General features: G+C 45.6%; 1 protein-coding gene across 8 annotated transcripts in view; it reads right to left on the bottom strand.

Annotated features, from left to right (window-relative positions):
• Nucleotides 1-962: 962 nt before the first annotated feature.
• The window catches only part of SERGEF (secretion regulating guanine nucleotide exchange factor), a 261,804-nt gene continuing 251,814 nt past the window's right edge, over nt 963-10,952 (bottom strand). For 6 of the 8 annotated variants that reach the window (XM_053561636.1, XM_053561632.1, XM_053561635.1 and 3 more), the window contains one exon: nt 963-1,327. In XM_053561636.1, the coding sequence (XP_053417611.1) occupies nt 1,053-1,327 (275 nt within the window). In that variant the 3' untranslated portion in view covers nt 963-1,052. Of the gene's footprint in view, nt 1,328-4,507; nt 4,739-10,952 lie in introns of those variants that run through there. The other 2 variants (XM_053561638.1, XM_053561639.1) reach the window with 2 other exon arrangements.

The following is a 10,952-nucleotide window of genomic DNA, read 5'->3' as shown; positions in this document are numbered from 1 at the left end:
AGGGCCCTGAGGGGCTTGGTCAGGAGTTAGGGTCTTTGATGTTGCTATCTCTATAGACCCCCCCTTCCCATGCTGTGGTGTGTCCCTCACCTGAAATTGTGTAGCTTGGCGATTATATTCATAGAGACTAGCTCCAGAGTTCTCACTGACTTAAAGATATAAATCTTCTGAGAGTTTCACTGGTTCTAAACTTCTTTTCTGTCCCACAAGTTTCCTTCACTGGGTCCTCTCAGAAGTCTTAACTTCTCCTCCACTTACTCATTTCTAGTACCTTCCACCTCCACTTCAAAACCTTTTTCCCTGCCCTAGTCACAAAGACAAAAGCTCTTTCCTGTCCAAGTATCCAGCCATCCAATCAGGGTGCCTCAATATCCTTGAACCAGAAAACATTCTGGGCCCTGACCCCAAGAGTGGCTTAGGGCTGCTCTAAGCATGGCTTAGGAACCCTTGTCTTGCTAAATCAAAGGCTATGGGACCAAAACAACCATGGGCATAGGGCTGGATTTTCTGTCTCCAGCAGGTAGGGACCACTGGAGCCTTCCTGCGTGTTTTAGCATTCCATGTCCTGTGGCAAGGACCTAAACCAGGGGTTCTCAAACTTTTTAAACAGGGAGCCAGTTCACTGTCCCTCAGACCGTTGGAGGACTGGACTATAGTTTAAAAAAAAAAAAACTATGAACAAATTCCTACACACACTGCACATATCTTATTTTGAAGTAAAAAAACAAAACAGGAACAAATACAATCACACCACCGCATGTGGCCCACGGGCCGTAGTTTGAGGACCCCTGACCTAAACCTTCATTCCCATCTGCTGAGTTGAAAGGATGTTTGTCTCTTTGAGCCCCAGACACCAGACAGGCAGCCTCCATTATTCCTGGTGTCTGGTCAGCCCAGCCAATGGTGTGATCTGAGCCCTTCTCAGGCTAACCCCACAACCTGACAAGCAATCCTCTGGAGCATTTTGGTGGGAAAGACACTTTATTCAAAGTTCTCTATTACAGTCCCCCATTTATAGACCTGTCAGATTGGCTTTGGGTTGAAGTTTCTGATTATCTTCCCTTCCAGTTTCCCTCTTTATCCATGGCTTCCTGAGATTCAGTGTCCTTGGTGGCATCTGGGGAAAGGTAGGTGACCTTGGGATCCTGGCTCGGTGCAGGGCATGCTGGCAGGTGGCAGAGGGCCAGGGAGTGGCCAGCCCCACAGCCCACAAGGAGTGCTGGTGACGACCACAGAGACTGCACAGGCTTTGGGGCCCAGATGTTGTCTTCAGTGCCATCTCCACACATGCCGTGTTCATTCCAGCCCCAAGAGTAACATGCCCCACCTGTGAAGGAGAGGAAGATGGCTGTAGAAAAGGTTTGGAGAGTAGGCTGAGGCGCTCACCCTGAGGGTGCAGAAATCATCATAAACCCCCAGTTCCCATAGGCACGAAGCTGACAAAGCTGCAGATCTCCCGGCACAGCTGGCTCTCCCTGCCTCCAGCCTCGCTGCCTGCCACCCCAGCGTTCCCCATTCCCTATTCCAGCTTTTCTTGCCCCATGCCCAGCTTTCCTCTTTGGCCCTTCCCTCACCCTCTACAGATAATCTATCAGCAACGCCTGCTGACAATGCCGCCCCAAATGTCTTCAGTCTTTGACCGCATCTCTCCCTCTCCACTGCCACTACCTGGGCTGTTCACCACCCTCTCTGAGCTTCAAAGAGCATCAGGATGATCTTTGACAATTACAAACGTAATCACGCATCACCCTGCTGCTTAAAACCCTTCAAGGACTTTCCACGGTCCCTAAGGAAGCATTACCTTGGCCCAAAGGGCCCTGAATGACTTGGTCCCTATTTTGCTGGCCTCTCCTTGCACAACTCTCCCACTCCCTCATTACAGCAAGAACCCTGGCTTTCTTTTGGTTCTTTAACTATGTCCTATAGGGCCTTCCTTCCTCTCAAAGTCCTCAGTTTACTGAGTTCCCAGATTTCCTCATCCTATTGATTCCTGTTTAAGTGTCACTCAGAGGCCAGGTTCTCCGGCCACACAATCCAGGTAGATTCTCAGCACTACCCTTGCACTTCCCCTCATGAGGACCTTGTGCTTGGTAGTGACAGCAGTGTGGGGATGTGTTTACTGTCTCCTCTTCACCAGGCTGTATGCTCTGTGGGGGTGGAAGGAGCGTGTATGTTTTGTTCACTACTATATCTCTAGCACAGTGCCTAGTATGTGGTGGTATTCAATAGGTGTGTATTGAACAGATAAAAGAATAAACAAACTTAAATCGTACAGCTAGAAAGTGGTTAAGCCAGCACTCGAGCCCAGGTAGCCCCGACAGCCCAGGACACTTCCACTCCATCACAGCGCCTCTTCCTGGTTTGGACCCTTTCCTAGGGTCTAAACTCAGCCACTTTTTCGGCGGTTGTCATAAAAAATATTTTTATCCTGCTTTTATCCCTTAACATTATAACACAAACATTCTCCATGGAATTGTAAATCATTCACACCTTTTGGGGGCAAGACACAGCTGTAAGAGGGTCTTTACCTAACAAATGCAATCGGTGTAACCTGCTTTCTTGTACCCTCAATGAATCCCCAACAATAAAAAATAATTTGTTTGAAATTTTGAAGTAACTCAATATGCAGAAAAGTACAGAAAATATTGTAACAGAAGGTACATATCCCCGCTCAGATTTAGAACATTAGTTACCATTTTGCCATATTTGCTTCAATACGTCCCCCTTCAAAAAATCATTAAGATACAATAAGTATCCCAGTATCCCATTCCTGCCCCTCTATGCAATCCTCCCCAGGAAGTACCACTCCTTTGAATTTGGTACACATTACTTACATGCTTGCTTTATATTTTCAACATATATGTGTCCCTACATATGTGACATTTAGTGTGATATTTTTAAGTTTGTTTTCAATATTTATATAAATAGTGTCATTGAGATATCTAGCCCTTTTGCCACTTGCTCTTTATACTTAGCATTGTTTCTGAAATCTATCTAAGCTGATAGTTATGGATCTAGTTCAGTTATTTTCATTTTAACTGTGAATAGTATCCCATTATGTACTCATCATATGTCACTTACTCATGTCCTGATGAACAGCTCTTTAAAAATAATCGTTGTTGCTGTTTGTTATACAATTTAAAATATAATAGGTGATAATATTATACGACAATAATACTAATATGGTTGCCATTATAGACAGTGATGAAATGAACATCTTTGAATACATCTCCTTGTACAAACTAAGGTTTTGTACAGGGTAATCCCTAGTAAGTGTATGTGATTCCTAGGGGAATCACAGGCTGAATTTTAGTTAAGTATGGCTAAATGGCTCTCCAATGGCTGTAGTCATTTATGTGCCTACCAGTCATAGATATGAATTTATTTCTCTATATCTTTTCCTTTAGACTCTTGCTATTTCGATAAATACATTTAATTAGTTTGCATTTCCTTGACTACTAGCGAGACCAAGTAGAGCTTTATTAGCCCTCTAAGTTGAACTGCCTATTCACATCCTTTGCCTGTTTTGATCTTTGGCTGTTTGGCTTTCCTTGTTGATTTGTAAGTTTTGTTTGTGTGTTCTTTTGTTTACATAATTCTTTGTTGTTCTGTGCACTGCAAGTGTCTTCTCCCAGAAGTCTGTCAAGTCTTTGTTTATGGTGTCTTTTGTTACAAATTTATTTCTAATGGCTGCCTAATTACCCATCACGGAGATTAAACAATTTACTTAACCTGTATCCCATTATCAGATATGTAGGTTGTTTCTTATTTTTCATTATTTTGAATAGCATGACTATGAACATCTTTACACATGAGTCTTTGTGTCTTTCATCATTTTCTTAAATTAGATTCTTAGGATGGGAATTTCTGGTCAAAAGGTATAGACATTTTTGAGGCTTCTGAGCACTGTTTTGAGTACTGCCAGAACAGAAAGGCCACTTGACTCTAACTTCAGCAATCTGGGGGAGTCTCTGCCTCACTCCAGATAGTATGTACTAGCATTATGATGTTTAAAATTCTTCCTAATTTAAACATAAAAATGGCGTTTCATTGTTTTAATTTTGTACTTTTTTGACTACCACTGAAATTGAAAAATAATTCTTATGTTTCTCCGATATTTATAGTTTTCTTTTTTTGTGAACTGTTTCGTATCTTTTTCCTGGTTAGTAAGGAAGACTTTAAGTGCTCAGACTCAAGAGCCAGATGGACTTGCTTCAAATCTCCGCTTCACCATTCATTAACTGTGTCACTCTGGGCACTCGGGAACTAAGAATTACTTAGCTTCCCTATGCCTCAGTTTTCTCAGCTGTTAAATGAGGATAATAAAACTGTAGTACCTTTCTCATAGAGTTGTCTACAAGGATTAAATGAGTAAGTAAAATATGTATAAAATACATAGAAGAGTATCTGGCATATAGTACCACATAAATATTTGTTATTGTTGTTGTTACCTATTAAGAGCTTTGTTGCTTTAAAGATTTTTGTTTTAAGGATATTAATTCTCCTTTCCAGGGACGCTGTCTAGAGGCACTCAAAATGGTGCAGCGGTTGACATACCGTCGTAGGCTTTCCTACAATACAGCCTCTAACAAAACCAGGCTGTCCCGCACCCCTGGTAACAGAATTGTTTACCTTTATACCAAGAAGGTTGGGAAAGCACCAAAATCTGCATGTGGCGTGTGCCCAGGCAGACTTCGAGGGGTTCACGCTGTGAGGCCTAAAGTTCTTATGAGGTTGTCTAAAACAAAAAAAACATGTCAGCAGGGCCTCTGGTGGTTCCATGTGTGCTAAATGTGTTCGTGACAGGATCAAGCGTGCTTTCCTTTTTGAGGAGCAGAAAATCGTGTGAAAGTGTTGAAGGCACAAGCACAGAGTCAGAAAGCTAAATAAGAAAATGAAGGTTTTTTTGAGTAATAAAAATTAAGACTGATAAAAAAAGGATATTAATTCTTTCCCTGCCATATTTGGCATTAACATTTGTTCTCAGTTTGATTTATAATTTTCTCTTAAACCTTTTGATAAGTTTTTCTTCCAAGTAGTACAATTTGATCTTTTATGTTACAATTGCTTCCATGGCTTACAAGAATTGAAAGCCTATCCTTATCTATATTGGAAAATATTCTTTCTGATTTTTCAATGATTTGAATTTTTCCATCTTTACTCTTTATGCACTGAAAATCTGTTATACAGACCACTCTTTCAAGAGAGGGAGGCTGGCTAGGTCCTGGGATTACCCTTCCCTTTCCTTTTCCTTAGTAGGAAGGGATCATTGGCCAAAAGCTTGGGTCTGGGGAAACACAGATGTCTGCTCGTTCGGCCTGTGAATGAGGAAGTGCACGCAGAGAGGATGAACCCCAGGCCACATCTCCTACAGTTAAGTAGGAGCTTCAGCCAGGTTGATCCAAAGCACAAATTGGGGACGGTGGAAGAGGCTTGGTACCTTCGGGCCTAATGGGCACCTGGTATGGGCTTTGTGCCCGGCCCTGGTGAGTGGCACCAGCTGACCATCAGCAGGGATGGGGGTGGGAGGAAGGCAGAGCTGACCTACCAGCAGGATGCGGCACAATGGGCAGCTGGCAGGTCCCTCTCCTCCTGCCAAAGGGAACACACTCTGAGGAAGCCGTGAGCAGGGCCAGGGTAGCTGGAGGCCTGGAGCCAAGATTTTCATGCCCACTGGGTCGAGAAGCCTGGCAAAGGCCCAGAAATGTCTTTCCCATTATTTCCAAAGAAAGCTTACTTGGGGTTAGGTGCTTTCTCTGCTTTATCTCATTTATTTCTAACAACCAGGTAAGGCAGGCATATTTTACAGATTATTCTCATTTTGTAGCTGATACAATTGAGGCTTTAGAACCCAGGCAGTGGTGACAGCTCCAGAATCTAAACTAAAGTCTGCATATTGTATATGTATACCAGGCTTGCCAAGCCTATTCTCTAAAAGTCAGAAATATTTTAGGCTTAAGGGTCACATTAGGTCTCTGTCTCCTACTATTCTTTTTTACAACCCTTTAAAAATCATTCTTAGCTTGCAGTGTCATACAAAAACATGCCACATGTCAGATTTGGTCATAGTTTGCTGACCCATGGTACATACATAATATATTATACTATTTGCTATGGATTACACTATGCTGTCCTGGGTCTCATCTTACCACACAACTGTGTGATAATGGTACTGATGTCCCCACCTACTTCACACATTGCCAGGAGGAGGATTAATGCCCCAGTACAGTGCCGGACACACGGTGACGGCTCAAACCCACATGGGAAGCAGCCCAAGGGGGAAGGAGGAAAAGGCAAAGGAAGGCCACACCCGTGGCAAAAGGCACAGAGGACAGGCAGAGGCAGCAGCACAGGAAGGCCCAGGGTAGAATGGCAAGAAGTTTGGGGTTTCCAAACACTTTACACAAGCCTCATGTAGGAACTCTGAAAGCAAAGGATTGGTGATCCCCTTAGCAGAAGGACCCACAGCAGTACATCTTTCAGAAGGAGCTCTCCAGCGTTTTTGAATAGGTTTCACCCCTGCCCCAGCCTCACTTAGGACCACCTTTTCAGGGCACAATAAAGACAACATGGCCCCAGGACTCTGGACTCGGCAAGATCCTACCGTGTGGGGTGTTCTCATGTAGACAACAGGTGAGAGGAGGGAGGAACAGTGGCCTCCCTAAGCTAACTGGAACATGGAACATCCAGTTTGCAAAACGGGTAAGTTAGAGGATGATTTCTGGTTTATTTATTTATTTTTTTTTTATTTTTTTTTGTAGAGACAGAGTTTTCACTTTATCGCCCATGGTACAGTGCCGTGGCATCACACAGCTCACAGCAACCTCCAACTCCTGGGCTTAGGCGATTCTCTTCCCTCAGCCTCCTGAGTAGCTGGGACCACAGGCGCATGCCACAACACCCGGCAATTTTTTTGTTGCAGTTTGGCCAGGGCCAGGTTTGAACCCGCCACCCTCAGTATACGGGGCCGGCGCCCTGCCCACTGAGCCACAAGGCACCACCCTAATTTCTGGTTTTTAAAGGGTTCTCTGTAGTGTGCCTAGCACTTGCCAGGTCCTTGAAGACACTGAAATCCCACCTGGTTGATAAAGATTTAGTGGTCGAGGGGCACCTAGCTGAAACTTGGGTGGAGAGCCCCATATTTACAGAGGGATTCCCTTGCCCCCTGGAGTTTAGGGCCCCTGCTCACAGGGCTCAGTCTAGGCTGTGAAGAGTGAGGGAGCTTGCAGCCCACCACACTTGCATCAGCCTAACAGACCTGCAGGCAGCAGAATCTCAAGACTGGCAGGGTCCCTGGCACAAGCTGGACATAATACCCAAATCTGTTCAGGCCTTGTGGCACCTGCTTGAGCTTCTTGGCAACTTGGGTCTTCATAGGGCCTTATGGTGCTGGGACTGCAGCCCAATGCTAGGTAGGGGACAGTATTTCTGCTGGAGGGCCTTGCCAAGCAGGGAGAATCACCTGAGCATGTGTGCAGGGCCTCCTGGTTGTCTCTTGAACCACAGAATAAAGATGTATCTCCCAACCTTTCTTGCACCTGGGTGTGACCAAACTAAAATGTTCTGTAATAGCTTTTATGGGCTCTTTCCTTAAAAGACCAGATAGATACACCCCTCTGCTGCCTTCTTCATTCCTCTTCCCTCCTGTCACTGGGAATGTGGATGTGATGGCTGGAACTGGAGCCACCATCTCTGACCATAAGGACAAGGACTACAACATGGAAATAGTGCTTCTCAGTTTCATACAAATGTCACCCTAATTTCCCTGGCAACCCTCTGAGGAGTTATTACCTCCCTTTTACAGATAAGGTAACTAGGCTCAGAGAGGCAAAATAACTTGCCTATGGTCACACAGCCATTCTAGTCAGGACTAGAATCCAGGCCAGAACTCCCAAATCTCAGGCTCCTTCACTAGTTCCAAACCATGTAAAAAGTGGTAACAGAAATCACTGAATACTTGGTGTATACCAGGCCCTGTGATGAACACTTTCCTAATGCTAATTCATTGAATCCTTACAAGAAACCTTTAAGGTACAATCTAATATTATCCCCATTTTGCAGAGAGGTGATGTGAACTGTGTAAAGTAACACAGCCAGTAAGAAGTGGAGCTGGATTCCAACCCCAGACAGTCTGGGCCCAGGCCCTCTTCCATTGTTAGACTGTTCTCTCCCGCAAAAACACTGCTTTCTAGGTAATTAAGGAATGGCACACAGTAACGGGCCACCTGTGTGGGGACAAGATCAGTGATGGAAGGCCAGAGCTGCAGCTGGCAAGAGAAAGACCCCATGCAGAGGAATAGGAATCTCACTGGGCCTGTGAGCTGGGGCTGCAGGGCGGTGGGAAGAGGAGAGAGAGATGGTGTGAAGGTTAGACAGCTGCGGGGTCATAGTATCTCCTCCTGTCCCAGAGCTCACAGAGCCTCGACCTACACTGGTGTTGCTGCTCTTCTATAATACCAAGCCGAGAGAGAGGACGGTGAGGTTTGAGCAGAGAGGAACGTTCTGTTGGATTCTCCTCACAGAGAGGAACATTCTGGATTCAGGAAGCTGGTACATTTCAGGGTGGATGGAGCTGGCCTTGGAGCAGGGCCAGTTTGGGAAACGTTTCTGGATGTCCAGACACCCAGGCTCACAAGGATTCCATCCTTCTGGCAGAAATTGGTTCGATGGTCTCCTACAGTGAACACGGAATGGTGAATGAGGAAGCCAGAATTCAGGTCTCCTAAAGTGCTTTGGGTGTAGATAGTAACTTCAGCATAGAAAAAGAGGGTCAGGTCCTCACCTCTCCTGTCTGGACAACTGCAACAGCTACTTTACGCTTTACTCTGAGGCCACTGACCTGGGGGATGGACGGATCAGATAAAAACACAGCCTGGGTGGTGCCCATAGCTCAGTGGGAGGGTGCTGGCCACATACATCCAGGCTTGTGGGTTTGAACCTGGCCCAGGCCTGCTAGAACAACCATGACAACTGCAACAAAAGAAAATATCCAGGCGTTGTGGCGGGTGCCTGCGGTCCCAGCTGCTAGGGAGGCTGAGGCAAGAGAGTTGCTTAAGCCCAGGAGTTTGAAGTTGCTGTGAGCTATGACGCCACGGCAATCTAGAAAAGAAAAAAAAAACCACACAGCCTGTTCTAGGTCCTCCCGCAGAATATTTCCTGCCTTCCCCCCAACCTCAGACCAAGTCTAGGCCCCTTCTCTGGCTCCCAGGGCCTCTGTGGTCTATCCCTCTTGGCCTCATCAATGTCTTTCCCACTCACTGTACCAGCCCCACAGGCATGTTGTCTGTTCCCTGAATCCACCCAGACCATTCACGTTGTCATGCTCTTGTCCAAACTGAGTCCCTTTATTCCATCACGTGGGTGCCTTTTCTGGCTTAGGCCCCGTGCTGCACACAAGAATCAGAGAAGGAGAAAGTTCTTTCTGTGAGCTCAAGGCCCCCAGTCCACTGGGGAAGACAGCCATGGGAGAAGGTGACTCTGGGAGCTGGCGGCATGTTACACGAGGAGGTATGGACAACAGTGTTTACGGTAGCACTACTTGTAACTGCAAAAGACTGGGAGAATCCCCCAAACATCCAGAGTTTGATCCTACATATGAAAACGTTTTAAAACAAAGTTATGTAAAGTCCCAATGCATTTTTGCATATACAGACCCTAAAGAATACATCCTAAACTGAGAACAGTCTTTGAGGAAGAGAGGGAGAAATGGGGGGAAGGGAGACTCATTTTCTTCGTTATGTGCTGTTCAAATATTTTAAAAAGCAATAACACAGGTCTAAGTGATTTAAAAGTGTTTCTAAGAGACAGAGATAGCATAGAAGAAAGGATGATATGCTCTTTGGGGGGCAGAAGGTCACTGAAAATTCCATAGGTTAATTCTTAACTGGGTTTTAAAAGATAAGAGTTCACCAGCTTTAAATAGAGGGTACTAATGAAGGCCAGGCATGATGGTGCACACCTGTAGTGCACCTTTAACTACTCGGAAGGCTGAGGCAGGAGGATCACTTGAGCTTAGGAGTTTGAGGTTACAGTGAGCTACGATGACGCCACTGCACTCTAGCTGGGACAAAAGAACCAGACCCTATCTCAAAAAAAAGAAGAAGAAACTGTACCCATTGAAATTTGTCCACTGTGTGCTACCTGCATTGATCCCAATGGTTTATTTTGTTGCAGAAGTGACTTGTGTCTGGGTGTGAGGCTGGGTCCCGCTGGGCTGTTGGAAGGCTATTAGTTTCACTTCCTCAGAGCCCCAGTGGGACCCAGACCTCTCTAAGCATAAAGGTATTTCTATTTGTAACTGCTGGCTCATTGATTAGGCCTCGGATGCACAGGACAGGCACTTGGGATATAGCTACCAAGTAGAAGTGAGCGCATCTGAGCCTTCCCTAGCCCATGATCTTCCCCAATCCCCTGTGCTGTCTGCAGGGAAGAGGCCCACCCATGTATACCACTGAGAGCAGGTGCCATCCACCCTATCCCTGTGCCTGGCTGCCTGTCTTTTATTTCCTGTGGCCTGAACAGCCTCCTGACCATAGGCATCAAGAACAGACAGCTGTATGCCTTTGTGTCTGGTCACACTGACTCAGGAAAAGGGCAGCTCCTGCAGAGAATAGCTATGAGTATGGCTGTGAAGACAGTGGTCCTGTTGGGCTTAGCTGAGAGAAGAGACACTGTCAGTGTTGAGCCCTGCTATGGTTTGAATATGTCCCCCAAAATACATGTGTTAGAGATTTAATCCCCAATGCAGCAATGTTGAGAGGTGGGACCTTTAAGAAATAATTAGGTCATGAAGGCTCTACCCTCATGAATGCATTAATGCCATTTTTTGCAGGAGTGGGTTAGTTATGCAGGAGTGGGTTAGTTTTCATGGGAGTTCAGTCCCTGTTTTTCTGTCTTGCCTGCTTGCTTATCCTTTGACCATGTTATAACACAGCGAGAGGGTCCCCACCAGA

The sequence above is a fragment of the Nycticebus coucang genome, chromosome 14 (genome assembly GCF_027406575.1).
Source record: "Nycticebus coucang isolate mNycCou1 chromosome 14, mNycCou1.pri, whole genome shotgun sequence".
NCBI classification, from domain to species: domain Eukaryota; kingdom Metazoa; phylum Chordata; class Mammalia; order Primates; family Lorisidae; genus Nycticebus; species Nycticebus coucang.
This window is presented reverse-complemented; position numbering and strand designations above follow the sequence as displayed.